This window comes from Sphaerodactylus townsendi, linkage group LG12, assembly GCF_021028975.2.
Source record: "Sphaerodactylus townsendi isolate TG3544 linkage group LG12, MPM_Stown_v2.3, whole genome shotgun sequence".
Taxonomy (NCBI): domain Eukaryota; kingdom Metazoa; phylum Chordata; class Lepidosauria; order Squamata; family Sphaerodactylidae; genus Sphaerodactylus; species Sphaerodactylus townsendi.
In genome coordinates, this window is record NC_059436.1 from 27,972,691 (window position 1) to 27,993,650 (window position 20,960).

The following is a 20,960-nucleotide window of genomic DNA, read 5'->3' on the forward strand; positions in this document are numbered from 1 at the left end:
CCAGAATTGGGAAACACATTGTCTTGATGACCTCAGTTGTTCTAACCAGTACGATTCTTGTTGGGACTCAGTTTCAATTTTTCATTTTTAGCCACTTAATCACTGCAGCCAGGCAGTGGTCATTTGGATAGCTTGTTATTAGGTGATTTGGGCAGTGAGATACAGAACTGGGTATTGTCAGTGGTTTATCCTAAGGGCTTTATATATACCATAGATTGAATAGCCTGGGGGACAGGACTGAGGCTTGTGGGACCCAACATGACAAATCACACAAATTGTCATGTTGTATATCTCCACAACTGATGTTCCCCTGCCATGTGCAACTGCTGCTGCGTTCTGAATGCATTTTAGTTCTTGCAAAAGACAAACTGAAGACAAGTTGTCACCGGCACCCTCTGAGTCTGATCTGTAAGGAACAATATCAACCAATCCAAATTATGTCTCTTGATATCTTCTTCTACCCACAAGTGTTTCAACAAGGCAGCCTGTGAAGTCCTACATACATATTATTATGACTGTTTTTAAATATCTGGAAATTAAATGAAGAAAAATAATAGAAAAAGTACTGTCGTCATTGCACAATGACTTGACATGCTTGTTTTGAACCCAAGTTGGTAGGAAATTCATACATGCATTTGAAAAAGAAATAACTCTATTACTTAAATAGATAAAAGGGAAAATGTGCAGATACCTAAATGCTAAGTAAGAAGTCAATCTGTCTGTGCCTTCTATTTTTCAGTCAAGCGATGCAAAGGCTTCCTTCTCTGGAGCACTGGGGCTCAATGATGGTATACCTTCTTTACATTCAAAAGTTTCCCAGTTCAATTCCTGGTGTCTCCAGTTAAGGAGGTCAAGTAATAAGTTGTATGAAATGCCTTTGGCTGAGTCCCTGGAGAGCTGCTGCCAGACAAAATAAACAATGCTGACCTTTAGACCAATGGTCTGACTCAGCATAAGATACCTTGATGCGGCAAACGCTTTCTCAGTCCTGTCAACGTAATGTAAATAAAATTATGTAGTGATGCATGAAATAGCTTCACTTTCAACATATAATAGATCAGATCATCTGGTCCAGATGCGATTAAATGCTTGGATTTGAGATGGGCTGTTCCGGGACGCACTTGTGGCAACACAAACGAGGCTACGCAGAAACGTGTTTGTGGACTTGACAAAAACAGGCTCGTGCCCCTTTAAGGTGGGCTCTATCGACGGACCACATTTCCCAGAACCCATCACGGGGTACGCATAAAAGTCCGCAGCCCTCCTTCCTTTAGTTGACAGCCAAACCATTCAGCCAACCGGGAGCGAGTACTATGCGGAAATAGGCGGTACCTTAAGGGTGAGCCAATGAAAGCAGTGTCCGATTCTGTCTGGGGAAAGGTGACAGGAGGTGGGCGGCACAGCAGCTGATCGGGTCTGGTAGAGGGGGAAAGATGGCGGCGGAAGGGGAGGCTCCGGGCCCCCGGCAACGGAGGTGGCGCGAAACGGGGCTGGCGGCGCTTCTGCAGCTTCTGCTATGGGTGTCCCTGGCCGAGCAGATGGAGGAGCATCTGAAGCGGGAGCACTCGCTTACAAAGCCTTATCAGGGTGAGCTGTGGCCAGGCTGGTGGCGCAGGGTGACCAGGAGGCTCCCCCCTTCTCATGTCCCCCTGTGCCTACAAGCAGACTGCATGGCAGCTGAGTCCCATTAGTGCCTCTTCCCACAGCGTAGTGGTCAAACTTCTCCTGGTAGACTGTTTTTACTTGCCACGATATCAAAGCTGTACTAACCCCGAAAATTTCTCCAAACTAAAATCTGCGTGGCGGAGAAGGGAATGGAAAGGGTTCCGTCAGTGTTGAATTTCTACCTAGTGCACAGCTTTTAAATGCACGAAGCCCTGCCACCACTGAAGATCAGTTCCCTCTGGTGGTGTTTCTCTGTGCAGCTTTATCTGTTGAATTTCTGCATGCAGCTTGCCCCTCTGGGGTCATCAAGGCTGACCAAGTCAGGGTTGTGTACTACAACTTTGTTCAAAAATATAGTGGTTTTTTTCTTTGTATGTGTACATGACCTTCATTCGTACAGGAGAAAGTCAAGGGAAGCACGTCAAGATGAAATCAGCTGAAATGGAGCCTGGTTCTTTTTCTGTAGCACCTTCTCTGTATCTGCTATAGCTCCCATTCTGAGGCTTATGGCAAACTTTTGGTGACTGACTTGATGCATAGAAAACTTCTGCCTTTACATGTCTTTTCTTTCTTCCACTTTGCAGGTGTAGGCTCCTCCAGTTCCTCTCTGTGGGAACTTATGGGAAATGCTATGGTTATGACCCACTTTGTGCGCCTCACTCCTGATATTCAAAGCAAGCAGGGAGCTGTCTGGAACAGGGTGGTAAGATGTGTGCTTCTTCCTTCTCACCTGGATGGGTCCTGGGATTACATTATGGCAGAAATAATTGGCTTGTAGTTTTTCCCTGAGGTGATGTTATCATATATGAAGTTAATGAGTTGAAGGATGGGCTGTTTGCTTTATGACTCCGGGGTTCCTTCAGGACTTGAGATTGATGGAAAAGGTTTGCTGTGCAGGCAAACATGACTGCTGGCTTAGTGAATTTGAACAGGGTTGTTTGGGATCCTTTAGCTGCAGGGGCCATATGCGTAAGTAGCTGTCTGGCCTGTTCAGCATAGGCCAAAAACAGCGCCCCAGGTACAGTAAAAACACCATTTCTGGGGTGCTGTTCTCACACTCGCTTATGGCAACCCCATAGCATTTTCATGGCAGGAGACATTCTGAGGTGGTTTGACATTGCCTGCCTCCAAGTAACTTGGTACTCCTTGGACATCTTCCATCCAGATACCTTAGTCGAAGCTGAGAATATGTGATTGACCCAAGGTCACTCAGCAAGTTTCCATGGCTGAGTAGATGTCCCAGATCATAGTCCGACATCTTAACCACTTCACCATGCTGGTGTTTGATATCTTCTTTAAATTCCACAAAGGGAGTTATCAGTTGTGTATCAGGGTGTGGGGAAGCATTCAGCAATCTGGGTGCCACTACCTATCACATGTGTATGTTGCTGAATGTGTAGGAGAATATTCATTATGGTTATGTTGCAGGGTGAGAGTGATAGGCCAACCTGATTTCATCAGTTCTGGGAAGCTAAGCAGGGTTGGCACTGGTTAGTGCTTGGGTGGGAACCCACCAGAGAAGCCCAGAGTTGCTTCAGGGAGGCAGGCAATGGCAAATGACTTTTGAATGCCTCCTCCCTTGAAAACCCTAGTGGGTTGCCATAAGGCAACTGGGACTTGTTGGGACTTTTCAAGGGAGTTAGCAGTTATCATGTACTGAGGTGGAGGATTAGATGGTGGTTCTTCTCTTTGGGGAAATGTATTTTTTTTAACTTTGGACTGCATCTTGGCAGAGTTCTTTCCAACGTACAAGTTAGAACCAATTCTCATGCCTGAGACTTGCGTCATTCTGCCTGTCGGGTTACTGAACTTCTTGACTGGTTTTGAACTTATGCAGTTAGTCACATTGGGAGAACAAGCGTGACTGTGGTCAGAATGATCTGCCAGGAACATGTAACATAGCTGCCCCACAGCTTGTTGTGAAAGCCTCCAGATCCTGTTTCGGATCTTCCCAGACAGCTTTCTGCCCATTGTCGGAAGTATGTATTTTGACCAGAAAGATTTTGGTGCTGATCGCCCAAGGCAGTTCTGGTCTTGAAATGCTGCACTAATTTGAGACCCAACTGTGGCTGTGATTGGCCTGGTCCCATTCATGCTTCGGAGGAGAAAACCATTACAGTTGATATGGACTGATTTGGTGGAACCAAGCACGCTTCAGTCTGAATGGTTATCTCACAATGAACAATTGTCATCCTCCATTTCCCGAACACTCTAATGGCCTGTATCATTCAGCTTGTTTGGTCATTTTGTGACTGAAACATTAATTATCCTCAAGATGCAGAAGAGGAGGCTTCTTACTGGGGAGATGGAATGGCAGGATACAGGCTTTGTTAACATAATGGAAATTTCAGGTAATAGTTCTATTGTTGGTTCTTTATGCTTAGGTAGATGGGCTCTTTCCTTAAATGGATGCTCATCCTTTTGTTTTCATGTCTGTGTACAGTTCCCACAAATCTTAATAAGACCAACTGAGATTAATTAATGTATCTTGGATCTTAAATATAGCTCAGTTGGCAGGAGAATTCTGAGGCTGCTGGCAAGAGACATCCCAGAAGTGCAACTTTTAGATTGTTCACCATGTGGGTTGCTCTGATCAGCTTCAAGGTGGGCTATCATGTCCCCCAGGAGATAAGAGTTGGGTGTGTGTGTGATGTAGGGGTTCAGGCTTCAGGAAGAAGCCTAAGAACTCATACCACCCTGTTGAAAACCTTTGATCTCCGGATGGAGAACCGGAAAGGCTATGGAAATTTACCTAAAAAAACAAGCTAACAGCCAAATGGTTAGATCAAAAGGATTGTTTGGAAGCACATGGGAGAAAGGAAGTTTTCCTGGGAAGTTAATAAAAAAGGTTTAAAAGATTTGGATCCAGGCTGAGCTCAGAGATTTACTTAATTATTGCTATCAAGTTGCAGTGGACTTATGGTGACCCTTTAAGGCTTTCAAGGCCAGAGATGTTCAGGGGTGGATTGCCATTGCCTGCCTCTCTGTCGCAACCCTGGACTTCCTTGGTGTTCTCCTATTCAAACACTGCCCAGGACTGACCCTGCTTAGCTTCTGAGATCAGGCTATCCTGGGCTATCCAGGTCACAGCTATTATTTATTAGGACTTGAAAATTAAAAAAAATGTTGCAGAAGGAATTAGAACAGTACCTTACCCCTTTAGGAAAGGTTGTGATCAGCTGAAGGAAAGCAAGGGATGAGAAAAGCCACACAGAATGAGAAAGCCTTTAGCGCAGAAGATATTGTAGTTCATTTACAGCCTGCAAGACCCAACAAGAACCATGTACCTTCCATTTTAAAATGGCCATCCCCGTCTTCTTACTCGGAGTGATTTTTAGGCCTTATTTTGGTCCAGTGCTGTCTGAAGCACGAGCAGTTTCCTCTATACATTCAGAAACAACATCTTGTTCACACCGGGGTGCTACCCATGCAAAGCACCCACACAACATGCTGTTTAAACAAACTGATGCAAGTCCAAAGTCCTGCAGAAAAGAATTGTTGCCTCAGCCCTGTGTTGAGTATAAATCAGGCCTTGTTGTCTGCAGGCAGGTTGCTAATTTGCAGGCAGGAGCGTATCTTCTGTAACACCACACCTTCCATAAAAGTGGATTACAGTTGTTAGGTAAAGAAAAAGAGACTTGTAACAAGCTTCTGTTCATGTCAAAATTAAGGAGAGAAATGTTTATTGAGGAAAAACATCAGGAAGCATCCCCCCCGTTTTGAATGGCAAACAGCACAGGGTGGAGAAATCTGAATATTGACTTCCTTCCCATGCTTGGTTCTGGAGGGCATCCACTGAGTTTGTCAGTAGTGCTGGGGAATTTTTGCCCCAGAGGTGGGTAGAAAGTAGACAAGGGTCCCCTGGAGGGCCATCAAGTACCTGCTGGTTGCTGGGATTTTGCACAGAGTGCTGGACCAAGTGGTTCTTGGTTAGTTCCTTAGCAAAACAGGTGATCCTTAGGCTTTCTCAGTATTGTTGCTGGTTTGCAAATCTAAAATATACTGGTGGTCCTTGAGAATTCCAGTAAAAGAAAAAGACGAGTTGGATTTATATCCCCCCTTTCTCTCCTGTAAGGAGACTCGAAGGGGCTGACAAACTCCTTTCCCTTCCCCCCTCACAACAAACACCCTGTGAGGTGGGTGGGGCTGAGAGAGCTCTGAAGAACTGTGACTAGCCCAAGGTCACCCAGCTGGCACGTGTTGGAGTGGTTCACCAGATAAGCCTCCACAGCTCAAGTGGCAGAGTGGGGAATCAAATCCGGTTCTCTAGATTAGAGTTCACCTGCTCTTAACCACTACTCCACACTGGCTCTCCATCACACAAGAGCATCACACAAGACGGAACTCACCCACTCATCCACTGTAGATTTGCAATCCTATTCTGTGCATTTTCACTCTGAAAAGCTCCCTTGAGGTCACTGGTGTTTATGCCCAAGGCAGTGTATCTACAGTTTTAAGCCCTGGTTTTTCCCACAAATGCAGTTGGCTGAGAGAGGAGATATTAGCTGTGTAAGGGGATGAATGTTTCTTAGCTGAGTTGTTGCCAATCTTATATCCTGTTCAGAGTTTCTTTCAAGAAACCTTACAAATTGTGTAAGTGTTATGTAGTTAGAGTGTCAGACTGGAAAACTTGGGCTCAAATCCCCACACAGTCATGAATCACTGAGTAATCTTGGTCCAGCCACTCTGTCTTCAGCCTAACCTACCTCCCAAGCCTAGTGCTGAGAGGGTAAGCTGGAGGCAAGGAGGAAGATATTGTCAGCTGCTTTGGGTTTCCATTGTGGAAAAAAAAGAAGGGTACAAATAAAAAGGATCACAACATTTTAAACCTGTTTAAATGTGTAGCTCGGGTGAGGTTGAAATCTTTATGTCAGGGTTTCATGGAGGATACCAGGGTGGAGCCTTATTTTTACTTTTATGAGCGTGACTTTGCCACCTCAGTTTCTCTCCCCGTCTCTCTTTTCAACAGCCTTGTTACTTACGGGACTGGGAGATGCAAGTGCACTTCAAAATCCATGGGCAAGGAAAGAAGAACTTGAACGGGGATGGCTTTGCAGTCTGGTACACGAAGGATCGCATGCAGCCTGGTAAGAGCCCTCTGAGTGCATTCCCAGTCATGTGCTCGTCACCCTGAGCAAGCAGATGCATTACAATGAGCCACTCCTTTCACAGAGCTCAGCCAGCGAGGCAACATTTATTGTGAATTTGTCCAACATTCCATTTGGTCTGCTCTGTCCCCTGCATCTGTAAGACCCACGAGAGTCTCCTGTCACGGGAGGTGTGGAACTAGTAGAGAGATCCTTGGAATAAAAATTCTTAAAACATCCTGGTCTTGAGGGCTGCAATTCTGGTTTGCTTGTTCCTTTCAGACCACTATATTGGCTCACCTTTGACAGCCATCAGATGGGTGGGTGTTTAAATTATTCCTAAAAATCTAGTTGCTACATTTTCCCTCTCTGCCTGTAGCCCAAGGATCCATGCATGGGGGAGAGCTGTGAGCAGCCAGCTGGTGGTCTCCCGCCGTGGCTGAAGAGGCAAGTTGCTCTTCAGGTTATGTTGTCTGGAAAACCTGAAAGCGTTCCTAGGACCTCTAGGGACCCCTGGATCCCACTGAAGAACCACTTGATTCAGACCAGGTTCTCGAAGCTGATGTCAGAGGTAGCCCATTGTGAACTCAGTGAAATCTATTCTAGGGCCTGTCTTCGGGAGCAAGGATAACTTTCTAGGGCTGGGAGTGTTTGTAGACACCTACCCAAATGAGGAGAAGCAACAGGAGGTAAGGTGACCTTGGAGTAGCTCCACAAGCAGTGGGGAAATTGGGGTGGGGGAGAACATGCCTTGTTGTTTTCTTTCATTCAGTTTATTTCGATACAAAATCAGCTTTAAAACCCTGCCAGATACAATACTGGAATCAACCAATGGGGTTGAAGGTGTCATTGTGATCCAGCCTTGTTTATGGAGTTTACCATCTGCTTAAGTATGCTGCATGCCCTCACACAAAATTTTTGCAACGTTACGTGTCGTTTCTGGGAAAAGGACATAGAGAAGCAGGAAGGTGTAAAACTGCTCTGATCCTTCACGGAAGTTTGCTAACCCTGGTTAATTGGTAATTATTGGGAATGGCCAGCTTAGACCATGAATGAGTTATCTCAGTGCGTCATGAGCGAATGTTACTATGGTAGAAATAGCGCAATAGTATGTTGTCGAAGGCCCAGCCTGGCCTTCAAGGTGGTAGCAACACTGAGCTGTGGACTCTGAACCAGAACTCCAGACAAAAACTGTATTTTTAAACTTTTATTAAAGAAAGGTTGGAAAACAAAAGTTTAAAAACATAACAGTGAACACAGAATCAAAGGTGCAGTTCAGATATACAATAAAACAGCAAAACTAAAGTCTATTTACTAGTAAGAAATACTTGCAGGAAAGGTTACTAGATATCTTCAGTACATGTGCAAAGTTCCAATACAGTCTTTAAGCAAAATAAGGGCTATGTTTATACAAATGAAAAGGAAATGTAATGGCTAACACTGATATAACTCATTCATGGTCTAAGCTGGCCATACCCAGTAATTACCAATTAACCAGTGAATTTACACTTTGATCAGAATATTCTCAATAAAGAGTACTTTGCTGCCCCTTCAAACCAAAACTTGTCCAATTTACCCACTGTCTGATCTCATGTTTGCTAATGTGATGATGACCTTGGAGTAAAGCATACCCATCTCCAACTTGCTAACACCTGCTACTTGAGAGAGAGGGGGGAAAAAAGGATTTTTCTGTTAGGTCGTCTAGCAACCAAAATGGATTCTCTCTGGACTTGCTCTGCAGTTTCAACCTTTCCCATTTGGCAAGGGCTCACCCGTTGTGGAGTGGGGAATACCGAGGTATCTGTATTTCCAAAAGGCAGAGGGCAGTGCATTTAAACATGCCAGAGTTAATATTCTTTAGTATTTAGGAACTTCTGATGCTGTTTACGTGTTGACGTCCTTGCCCCTCTGTTGGTTTGGCAGAGGGGATTGGTTCGGGGATTGTGTCACATGTTAGGTTGTTTGCTTATCCTGAACCAGTTAAATTAGATGAAATTTAAGCTGAAGTGTGTGTAAGCTGTGTCTGAGCACAGACCTTTAGCTGTTCCTTCTTGTACCAAGAAGTTCTGAATTCTGCAGCCTATTAAAGTTACATGTAACTTCATAATTCTTAATAGTTGGGAGGAGGGGCAAAGAGTTATAGCTATGTAGGAAGCCCTTCTCCTAAGTACTGGAAGCTTCTCCTAAGTACTGGCTTTTAAGTGTTCAGTAGGCTTTGATTACATTCACTTAAACCTATCTGCATACCAGTGAGAACTATAGACCTGCCTTTTCCCCCCTTATTTAAAATGAAACCTGACATGATCAGGATGTTTATTTTTTTCCCTAAAATGTGGTTTAAACTGCTTGCATTCATCTCTTCCATCATGAAAGTGGTGCTTGTTTATTTTCATTCTTAAAAAGCAAGCAATAGTGTTCAATTGACGGTTGTTAATGTGTGTTTAATTTGGATGTTTGTTCTCATACCTGTGGGGTTATTATTGGTCACCGCAAACTTCAGTTCCTTATGCAGAGATGTTTTCAATGGGTATTCATAGACGGAAATGTGCGTACACTTGAAACTCTGAGATGTGTACACAACATTTCATTAAAAACACTCCATGTGAATTAGAAATATTAAGAGACGTTGCCCAGTGCTGGAGACTTTCTGGAGTATTTCATTTCTGTTTTGGGCTGATACTGAATTAAAAGCTATGTTTGTTTATTTCTTTATTAAAACATTGGTAGCCTTATTTAGCTGCATTTTTTGCCATCAAGTCTCAGATGATTTATGGCCACCTATAGGGTTTTTCAAGGCAGGAGACATTTAGAGATGGTTTGCCATTGCCTGCCTCAGCATTGGGATGCTGGTATTCCTCAGTTGTGGTGGGTTTTTGGGGCTGTGTGGCCGTGGTCTGGTGGATCTTGTTCCTAACGTTTCGCCTGCATCTGTGGCTGGCATCTTCAGAGGTGTGTCACAGAGGGAAGTCTGTTACACACTGTGTAACAGACACGGTGTGTAACAGACTTCTCTCTGTGCGTAACAGTGTGTAACAGACTTCTCTCTGTGATACACCTCTGAATATGCCAGCTACAGATGCAGGCAAAACATTAGGAACAAGATCCACCAGACCATGGCCACACAGCCTGGAAAACCCACCAGAACCAGTTGAATCTGGCTGCGAAAGCCTTCAAAAATACACTGGTATTCCTTGACGGTCTCCCACCCAAATACTTGCCAGGGCTGACCCTGCTTGGCTTCCGAAATCTGACAACATCAGACTGGCCTGGGCTATGCAGATCAGGGCTTATAGCTACCTCCTCATTCCCAAGTGGTGTCAGGTTTGGATTGTGTTTCCATTCCACAGTGCTTTTGCCCTTTGCATGCTCTTGAGTTTAACCCCAGGCTTAAATCCTGTTACTGTTGGCATCTGAGTCCAATATCGCAACCTCTAATCTGTAGATCTTGTACTTTAGGCTTAGCTGTTCCGGGCAGACCCTTTCAAGACCTTGGCTGTGCTTGCATGGATGCCTAGCTGAGCTATTGGTTCCCTTCACAGCCAAAGATGTGAAAAGATATTCTTTGTGGTGGATCTGATTCTTGCTGCTAAAGCGTGCGTGGGAATCATGCAGCTTTGTGGGTGGGGCTAATGGGAAAGATTTGCATGAAAGAAAGACTGATGTGACTGCTCCTGCCCACATGATTGAATGCACGTTCCATTCGTGTGAGATCCTGCATGGAAATGGCTCTTGGGTCATTGAGTGCACCTTGGGAATCTGGCCATGTTTTTGAGCAAATGCTGTGCGGGGAAAATCGCTGGTGATGTCTGCAAGCCTAATGTCTACAAGCAGGAATTTCCTAACTCTTGGTTAAAACTTAACCTGTGTTGTTTATCAAACGTCACTGGGAGGGCATGGCGTGCACTTGGTTTTCAGCACTGAAAAGTCTCCAAGAATACTGTAATGCTGCATCAAATGGCAAGCAAAGCATTCCTCATGCTCTATAACCAAGACCTTTTTGAGTCTTCAACCCATCATACCAAAATGAAAGTAGATTTTTCAGCAGTCCTTGCAGTGATGCCCTGGAAGTCTGGTTTATACAGTCTCCTGAATCAAGCAGTTCACCTTTGCCTGAACTTTGCTGCTTCAGGTACAATTTTGCCAAAAGGTAGGCATTTGACTCTGCTGCCTTGAACTTTGAAATCTGAATACAGTCCTGCTTAGCAATGGGAAGAGATAATCTCGTGGTTTTGTATAAGGACTGAGAGGGGAAGCTTTATGAAATCCAAAACCATATAATCAACAATGCTAACAGTTTTGTTAGCAGTGAAGTTTGCGAAGTAAAATGTTTGGATTCTAGTCTCTGGAGAGCCGGCCTGTGTCAGAACATCGAGAATCTCCCTGTATGCCAGGACAGAGTGGTGGCAAAGTGGTCTTTATTCCGTGAACGCTTTCAGTGAACCCTTTTGGCTTTCTTGTCCTGAAACAGTGAGGCAAGCCAGCTTGTGTGGAGCAATTCTATCTCTGGGCCAAGTTCTGTAGTTCCTGGTGCTCCGACACTTCAGTCGGGTGATGATCAGTAAACACTTTTGAAATATTGCTTTGGGCCACTTCCCTGAAGAGTGCTGTACTTGGAGATTTCGGGGCCCTTCTTCCAAATGTCAAAATAAAAACAGCGCTTCGGTGGTTCTTTAAAAGCTTAGCATTTATTGCAGCATATGGGGTGCTGTGTGGTTTCCGGGCTGCATGGCCGTGTTCTAGCAGCATTCTCTCCTGACGTTTCGCCTGCATCCGTGGCTGGCATCTTCAGAGGATCTGATAGTAGGAAAGGAAAGCAAGTGGAGTATATATACCTGTGAGTATATATATTCCACTTGCTTTCCTTTCCTACTATCAGATCCATCTGAAGATGCCAGCCACGGATGCAAATGAAAACGTCAGGAGAGAATGCTGCTAGAACACGGCCATGCAGCCCGGAAACCACACAGCACCCCAGTGATTCCGGCCATAAAAGCCTTCGGCAATATATTGTAGCATATGTTTTTGTGGTCAGAACCTCACATCAGTTGCATCCATCGGGCCATAACAGAAAAGAAGTAGTGAATTTCAATTCAGTAAATGACAGCAAAACTTTCTCATTGGTAGAAAACAGACCATTTCAGCTATTCTTGTAGTGAAAAGGAGCGGATGTTCCTAAAAATTGATAGTTCTGTTGCATCTTTGCATTAGGTGAGGGAGAGTTAAACAATCCCATCGCACTTGTGGCAGCAGAATTATTGCCTCCCTCGCAACAGCTGACAGAAAGGGCAGTGACTCAGGCAGAGATGCAGTGGGCTTCTGCCTCTGTGGGTAGACACAGTGTGTTCACAGGTTCTTTCAGTGACTGAACCAGTCTTGTTCTCATAACACACAACTGGGGGAATGACTGCTGGGAACTCCACACACATGCGTGGTTGCTTACTGGGAACTAAAAATCTCTGTGTGCTATCGAGTGCCTGGCAGTACCCAGTACATTGCTGGTGGGCTGTTGGTTGTGAGTGGTGCAGACCCATTTAGAAATCCGAGAAACAAATGAACATGGGATCCCTCCTATATGTATGTTTGTAGCAGGGTAAAATTCGCACTGTTTCTTGCCCTTCTCCTTTATTCCTTTGTCAGTGTATATTGCTCATTTTATTCATTGGGTCTGTGAGGGGTGTTCCTCCCTCCCACAGTTTGGTTGATACAAGTTTTCCCACAGTTTTAATGTATGAAGGGATTGGAAAGCTTCTTTCCAATATAGATTTGAATTGGGCAGTCCCACTTCCCAGGTACAGAGTAAGAACAAAGCTGGTATTTCCCTCAGGGTGACCTGGTCAAGTTTTAAAGTTCCCAGTTTACAGTGGGATGCTGAATTGCCTGTCAGGTGACTGTCTCTCACTTCTGTAGTCTTTTTTTTTTTTTGGTTTGCAATAATCATTCTGGATCCTCAGGCCCAGAAGAGGAGGTATTCCTCAGGAAACCAGGTACTTCAAGATTCTCCCCTCATCTTGTTTTTAGTGTCTAGCACCCTCCCTCCTTTCCGGCCAATTTCAGTTACAAACGTATCTTGGGATAAGAGAACTGCATTGCTTTGAGCTGGCAGGAGAGTAGTTAGATTCCAGTTCCCTGGGTGGGCCATTCTCTGCCTCTTTCATGTTCAGGGGCTTCCGCCTGCGCCCTGCTCTGTTTTGGCTGCATAACTTTGGAACTAACTTGTGTGTCTTTTTCTTTCTGCTTACTTTGTTTCTTTCTTTCTCTTGCGTGGAATGAGAGACAAATCCCTCACCTCAGCCAGAGATTGCTCATATAAGCTCCATGCTGCAGGATGCATTTCTTCTTATGTCAACCATGATGATTTACTGAAACCAATTTGGATTTGTTAACACAGAAGAGCCCCTTTGGTCTACAGTTTCCTTCTTTCCACTGATGCTGCTTTGTAAGGTCTTGATAGAGGGCTGAGATCCTGATATGGCGATGTGCATTCTGCCCAGAGATATAACTTTCTGCACAGGCTTTTAAGGGCTTTATGGGTACTGTTTGGACTCTGTGGAACATCTGATCAGTTGTTGGTGGTTACACCTTCAATTGGATGACCACCATTTTTTTTAGTCTTGTTCCCAGTTTACCAAAGTTGCAACTTCCTGCCAGCCACACCCTACATCTGCTGAGTTCAGCAGAGCATCTTACACAAGATGCTGAGGCCTGATGGTCACAGTGTGAGAAAACTTTGCCTTGTTGGTTCATTTGGTATCCAGCCTGCTGAAGGGTTCTGGAGAGCTCTAAAGCTTGCACACAGTGCCTTTTTTCAGTTGGTCTTAATAAAAGGTATTCCATGGCTTTTGCTTGTTGGATTTTGCCACTTATTCTGCCCACACCCCCCCTCTGTTCTTGCACCAGTGTTTCCCAAACTGTCTGGTGAATGGAGAGGGCTTTCTCCACCTCTTTCAATGAAATAATGGGCAGTAGATGAGGAACTTCTTTGCACTCACAACATTTAAAACTTGCTGCCATTAGATATGACAGTGGCCATGGCTTAGATCGTGGTGGTGAACCTATGGCACTCCAGATCTTCACGGACTACAATTCCCATCAGCCCTTGCCAGCATGGCCAATTGGTGGGAATTGTAGTTCATGAACATCTGGAGTGCCATAGGTTCGCCACCATGGACTTAGATGGCTTTTAAACAGAGCTACACTGGCATTATCAGGTTCAGAGCAGCTGTTTGTATGTGGGGGGGGGAGAGACACAAATGGGGGCAGGCTGCTGCCTTCATACTCCACTGGTAGTCATTTTTCATCAGCATCTGGTTGACTGTGGTTGAAAATAGGATACTGGATTAGGGGAGCCTTTAGTCTGAGCTAGTGCAGCAGTTCTTGTATTTTGTGCCCAGGAGGATTCATTCTATGACTTGTAACATGCGCGCATGTTTGGATGGTCTCTCTCCCTCCATGTTGTTTTGCACAATCCTGGCTCTGTTAGCCTTAGGGAAAGCTGTAAAGTACAGTTCTTCAACCCGACCGTGAATATCTTGTTCAGCCCTCCCCCATCTCCTTCCCATTTCCACAACCCCGGACACGGCTCTGGCTCCTTCCAAATATATCTTTACCGCTCCAAGGGCTACAAACGTGGTTTTTTAAAAAATGGAAATTGAATTTCTGCACAGCTAAGTTCTGTACCCGGGGCGACATTTTGCAGGCATATTCATAACGACAGAGGGTACAGTAGGAATGCATTTGGCCGAGGAACCTTTTCCAAAAACAATCCCTGCTCTCATTTGCCCCGGGGGAGGGTTTTTCTGGTTTTAAGACAGCAGGACCGCAGAAGAGGGACCTCATCGTCTGCCTTGGTTAGATGTGTCAGTCCATTCAAATAACTGGTTGTTCCAGATCAGGTTGGCACTGATAAGGCAGGCTTCTTACTGGATTTAATAGAGTGCTAAGCCAAAGGTGATGTGAAATATATTAAGAGAATCAAAACAAAGCCTTTGTTGCCATTCCACGTCTGTTGTTTTATGTGAAACTGCCCTGTATCTGCTTGTTTTCCCAAGCAAAGTCTGAAGTCTTCCTCCAGTGGAAGAACCACTCAGGCTGGAGGAAGGCTTCTTAAGGTGAAGGGGCTTTTCCAGCCTCAAGTACCACCTGCTTCTAGGACACAGGTGTCAAACTCGCGCCCCTCCAGATGTTATGGACTACAGTCCCCAGCATGATACTGAAAGGGGATGATTGGAACTGTAGTCCATAACATCTGGAGGGCTGTGAGTTTGACACCTATGTTCTAGGACAGGGGTCTGCAACCTACGGCTCTCTAGATGTTCATGGACTACAAATCCAATTGGCCATGCTGGCAGGGATTTGTGTTCCATGATGGATTTGTAATCCATGAACATCTGGAGAGCCGCAGGTTGCAGACCCCGGTTCTAGGATGTCCAACTTGGGCCACAACCTGGAGCAGGAATGGGCAAGTCTGTGGGCAGAATCCAGCCCTCTGAAATCCATATCAAACCTTTATCACAGTGCAATATAAAGCTCGGCCCCTTTCACTTTTAAGGGATGGAAGAAAAGTACTGGAATGTGAGCAGGAGAGAGCAAGCCGCCTGTCAGTTGTGGTGACAAGTGTCAGTAGCCTTTGCTGCTGACTTTTGTTTAGCAATGGACCAGTGATACTTTTCATTAGGGTCTTTCATCCCTTGATGACTGCTGGATTCACCAAATCTGATTAGGGAATGTTAGGCGTTCAGAGCCCATGCATGTAATACCCTGGCTGTGCCTAGGCACCTGTGCTTTCTGGAGTCTTGGTCAGTCAGGGGCACTACATGATCAGAGAGTAGGTGAACCTGTGAGGAGTCTAGTTTGTTCAGCAAAGTATGCAGCACTCCCCTCTACCCCATCTATAAAATGTAGTCTTCTCTGATGCAAGTCCCTGCTGTAACCTTTTGTTGGGATGCGTTTCACAGTAGCTGATCTCTGGCTGAGATGCTTGTCAAAGTAGGTAGCTGCCATGCTTGTTGCAGATCCATTCTGTCACCCTTGGTTCCCTGCATGTGCCTTCCCCTTTTATTGTCCCCATGAAGCAACTGGATCTCGAGGCGCAGCGTGCAAAGTAGTCACGTGACCTTTGATCCCATCTCCTCTTCAGCGTGTGTTCCCTTATGTCTCTGCCATGGTGAGCAACGGCTCTCTCGCCTACGACCACGACAGAGATGGGAGGCCCACAGAACTGGGCGGGTGCACAGCAATGGTGCGTAACCTCAACCACGACACTTTCCTGGTGATCCGCTATGTGAAGAGGAGGCTTACCGTAAGTGTCTCTTTCCTTTGGTCCAATTGACCTCCTGCCCCAGCTTTCCTCACGCTCTGCCCCGGAGAGGACTTGGGTGGAAGATTTGCTTGGATAAATGTCTCCTGTGTTTCAGATCTTGCTCGACATAGATGGCAAGCATGAGTGGAGGGACTGCGTCGACATCCCCGGGGTCCATTTTCCTCGAGGTTATTACTTTGGAGCATCTTCTGTCACAGGAGACCTGTCAGGTATGCCTGCTTTCAAAGCAAGCTGAAATCTGACTTTTACACATCAGCCTGCTTTATACAGAGTTGGTATAATTTCCTCTGACTGGTGGTGGTTCTCGGGAGTCTCAGGCAAGAGGTCTTTGACATCACCTGGTACCTAATCCTTTTTTAGGTGGAAAGGCCAAGAATTCACCTGGAGGTCCTCCTGGATGCACAGCAGTTGCTCTACCACTGAGCTGCAGTCCCTTTCCTCATTCTCCAGAGTCATATCCTTGTTTATTAGCTTTGCTTTAGCCTTGCAAAAAGCTCTGTGGAATGAAAAGATTTAAGGCCGTGGTGGAGAACCTATGGCACTCCAGATGTTCATAGACTACAATTCCCATCAGCCCCTGCCAGCCTGGCCAATGGAGTGCCATAGGTTCGCCACCACTGATTTAAGGAACAGCAGTGTGCTCATCAGTCTGCTGGCAGCTGCTCCTTCCATTCTGTGTGAGCAGAATTCTTTTGTAGAATCAGAATCTGTTCGTGGTATTTCATTTTTTTCTCTTTCTAAAAAATGAAGTCTGTATGATGATCTGATCTTTAAAATCTACGGACAGTGCCTGCATCATTGGACTCCATTGCTGCCTTTGACTGCAGTCAAGCAATTTTAGAAAGGCTGAAGACTTCAGTCAGTCTCCCTGATGATAGACTATTCCACACTGGTTTTTGCCGTGTTTGTTACTGGGAGGCTGAACAATTCCAGTAGAAATCTTGAGTGGCAAGGGATGCACTGTTTTTTGTCAGTGCTGCTTTCAGTCTCAGAATGGTGAGAAGCCAATGTAATTAAGCTGTCAGTGGATTCCTGTGTCACTGTGCTATTGAGCAAGCAAGCTGCAACGGTCTAAGTCTGTGATTGCTGTTGTCCATTCATCCAGCCCTCTTCTACTTCTCTCAGCGGTTGTACCAGTTATGGCCACTGGCAAAGGAGTTGGAAGAGAGCTGGTTGGGTGAATTCAGCACCAGATTGAGCAGCAAAAGGGTGGTCACTGGCCAGAGCCCTAAACCCCAAACTGTCATCTATGGATCTTCCCCAGATAACCATGACATCATTTCCATGAAGTTGTACCAACTGACAGTTGAACGGACACCAGAAGAGGAAAAGCGGGACAAAGAGGTCTTTCTTCCCATTGTGGAGAACATGAAACTGCCTGGATGTAAGTTGGCCTGAAATTTTGGGGAGGGGGAGGCTCATGGGAAGGAGCTGCAGGAAGAGGATTATTTATGGCATAGATGGTGGTTGCTTGCAGGGCGTCTGTGTCCTTTGGACCGTCCTTGTTGTGGAAGGTTCTATCTACTGCAGTAAAGGGGCTCTGCTTGCCGGCTAAGTTAGAGAGGTCAGTTTCCGTTCAGTCATTACGATTGTTCCCTTGCATGCGAACGGTTGAGGATCCAAGGAGCATTTGCACACCTGAGCACCAGCAGCAGTTTGAGATTCCCTTCTCTGTGCTGCGATCTAGGAACATGTTTTAGAAGCAGGCAGGTGGCTGCTTTCTATTCAGTCATCTCCCTGCTAAGCTGGCAACCATAATGGGAAAAGATCCTGCTCAAGTAGTTGACTTCCTTCTCTCCTTTATCTCTGTAGGGGCAGCATTTCATGCCAAAGGTGCCCTCTTTTTGAATGGGTTGCTGGGAGGCTCAGCTTGTGTTGGGGTTCAACATCTGGATTGGCTGAGCTGTTTATTCTGTAGCAAAAAATTTTATATAAGTTTCCATATTATTGAGCCTGGCATTCCACAGCTCAAGCACAGATCCACCTGGTTCATATTTCACATGAAACCCTAAGGTGAGAATAGATCAGGCCAAGGATTGCTCTATCCCATGTATCATGTTTCTAAGTGGCCAGCCAGGTAATTCAGGGGGCTTGCAAGCAGGGCATGATGCGATGGCTTTTCCTTGGCTTGTCCTAAAAACCTGGCATTCTGAGGTCTCCTGTCTCTAAATGTGAAAGTTCCATTTTAAGCTAACCAGTGCCATTGATGCCAGTGGTGGGATCCAAATAATTTACCAACTGGTTGTTTACAAGCCCCATTTTAACAACCGGTTCTGCCGAAGTGGTGCGAACCAGCTGAATCCCACCACTGGATGGGGCTATATAGAAAGCTGCCTACTCATTCCACCCTGGAAGTTCTGCTAGACATGGAGGATGCAAACAGGGCGATGGCTGGTGATAACCTTGTTTTTGAGCACCTGCGTGTGACCTCTGTGTGTCTGTCCTTTGTAGTGGAAGCTCCGCTGGAACCGCTCAGTGGCCTTGCTCTGTTCTTGATTGTCTTCTTCTCCCTGGTTGCCTTGGTCTTTGCCATCGTCATTGGCATTATCGTCTACAACAAATGGCAGGAGCAGAGCCGGAAGCACTTCTACTGATCGCAAGGCACCCTGGCCTATTCTTCAGGTTTTTGCCCTCTAGACTGCTGCTGGTGGCATTGACAGGGGTGGTAGCAGATGCAGATGACAACTAGTCTATAAGGACTGTCCTTTTTAGCCCTGCTACAAGGTCTCCAGTCCAGCTGGATCTTGAAAACTTGTGATGGGATTGGCTTAGCTTGGGGACCTTCTTGTTGAGGCCCAGGTGGGGAAGGCAGCTCTACCTGCCCTTTTCACTTTGCCTTTTTCCGAACTGAGCTTCTACAAGAGTCAGTGGGTATAGACATATCCGTGATCATGTAATGTGAAATGAACTTGCATGCCACTGTGAGTAGATCAGGATACCTCCACCCGGTGGGGCCCACAGTTGACAACATCTGTTGACCCCCTACGAAGACACCATTGTGGTTGGAAGCCAGGAGCTTTGGTTCAGCAGGGGACAAGACGGCAGTGCTTGGTGTGCTTCAAGGGGGAAACCAGACCACGTGGTCTAGATGTCCTGCTGAAGCCTCCTTGTCAATAGCATCTTGGAGAAGTCCCTGCCTTGGCCAGGAAAACTGATAACCTAAAGCTGTAAGAAATAGTGACCACTGCTCTTGGATCCACCACATAAATATTCCTAGTGCTGCTTATGGGATAGGGGAAAGATGGATACTAGCCTGGTGAATCCCCTTCCCATTCTGAAGAAATAGAAGCACCTCATTTCCCTTCTCATGCCTTTTAAAAAACTTGAGGTTTCAGCCTGCTCTGATCATTTATTACAAAGTGGGGCAGAGCAGCCAGCCCTTGCTGAAAGAATTGACGGTGCCTTTCCTTATTGAAAGGTCAAGAGCCTTGATTAATCTGCCAAGAATAATTGAGATAAGGGTGGTTTTGATATCTAGATTGGGATATCTGCAGCAATTCATACAAGGCTCTCTCTTGTCTGCAGTGCTCTGAGCCTCACTTTGGGGCATTTTGCTGGATGATGCTTTAGTGTTCACTAACGCTCAATATGCTTCCTGATTTGCCCACAGCCTGATTTGCCCACAGCCCTGGAATGCTCTAGAAAATGCACTGTAACTGCAGGCAGACCGTTGTGTCCCATGTGTGTGTCCTGGCATAAGTCCCAGAATCCTCCACAAATGCACAGTTGTTCCATGGCTGGAGTTCAGGGGCTTATTTAAACTGAAAATATTTTTACAAAGGTCGAAAGCTGCTTTAAAAAACAAACTACTGTTCTAAGACAAACAATGTGTTTTCATTGCTGCACTGCTGCCTCATCCTTTCTCTGAAGGAACTTCACTGCACTTGCTCTCATTTGGTGCTACGACAGCCCAGCTCCCAGTGACTGAGGATCCTTCCTCTGCCCCCCTCCCAATGCACTGATGAAGTTTCCCTTCTTGGTCAGAAGTTTTTATTTTGGGGTCTTAGCCAACAATTGCCCTTCGTTGAAGGAAATATCCTTTGTCACTGAGTCTGTTACTTTGGGAGTCATGTGGGGACTTTTCACGTTTCTCCTCTGTGCTGGAGATGTGGTTGTCTGACCTTCCCCCTCATGGAGTTGACTTTAAATCCATTGGGGTGAAGAAGGGCAGGGCTGCTTTTCACAAGTACTGTGCTACTTTTAACAAGAGAATAGCCCGTAATTGCTCTGTTCAGTAGGGCAGGCGCACCTTGCCCGCTGATCACTGAACTACAATATTCTGTCTGAGCTCCTCTACCTTTTCCCCCAGTGTCAAAAGGTTTTTAGAAAGGTCATATTAAGTGATGCTGATATGTTTGAAGTGGGCTTGTGCACAAACGTTTGTTGTGATTTTTAGGTTCTTGAAAGGAGGCTTCCTCAAAACCTCGTATTTTCTTTAAAAAATTGAGTTAATCTGTTTAGATGGAGTTAATCTGCCGCCTATCCTAGTTACAACATCCTTCTCTTTGAGCAACAGTGGCATAGTGGTTAAGAGCAGGTGCATTCTGATCTGGAGAAACCAGGTTTGATTCCCCGCTCTGCTGCCTGAGCTGTGGAGGCTTATCTGGGGAATTCAGATTAGCCTGTGCACTCCCACACACGCCAGCTGGGTGACCTTGGGCTAGTCACAGCTTTTTGGAGCTCTCTCAGCCCCACCCACCTCACAGGGTGTTTGTTGTGAGGGGGGAAGGGCAAGGAGATTGTAAGCCTCTTTGAGTCTCCTACAGGAGAGAAAGGGGGGGATATAAATCCAAACTCTTCTTCTTCTTCTTTCCATGAGTGATCCCAGCAATCAGCAATCACATACTAAGCATGATGATACCATAATGCTGTGGAGCCTTTTAGGTATG

The 20,960-nt window shown here is 45.7% G+C and overlaps 1 protein-coding gene across 3 annotated transcripts; it reads left to right on the forward strand.

Annotated features, from left to right (window-relative positions):
• Positions 1 to 1,424: 1,424 nt before the first annotated feature.
• LMAN2L (lectin, mannose binding 2 like) lies at positions 1,425 to 20,701 on the forward strand. Of its 3 annotated transcripts, XM_048513034.1 has the most exons (9): positions 1,425 to 1,587; positions 2,250 to 2,368; positions 6,635 to 6,752; positions 7,359 to 7,441; positions 12,704 to 12,736; positions 15,889 to 16,050; positions 16,166 to 16,280; positions 17,336 to 17,455; positions 18,523 to 20,701. In XM_048513034.1, exons 1-9 carry the CDS (start codon positions 1,434 to 1,436, stop codon positions 18,663 to 18,665), a joined length of 1,047 nt encoding a protein of 348 aa, XP_048368991.1. In that variant the 5' UTR covers positions 1,425 to 1,433; the 3' UTR covers positions 18,666 to 20,701. The 3 variants fall into 3 exon arrangements, with proteins under 3 accessions (XP_048368991.1, XP_048368992.1, XP_048368993.1); XM_048513035.1 differs by lacking the exon at positions 12,704 to 12,736; XM_048513036.1 differs by lacking the exon at positions 7,359 to 7,441 and having other exon boundaries at positions 12,660 to 12,736.
• Positions 20,702 to 20,960: the final 259 nt, after the last annotated feature.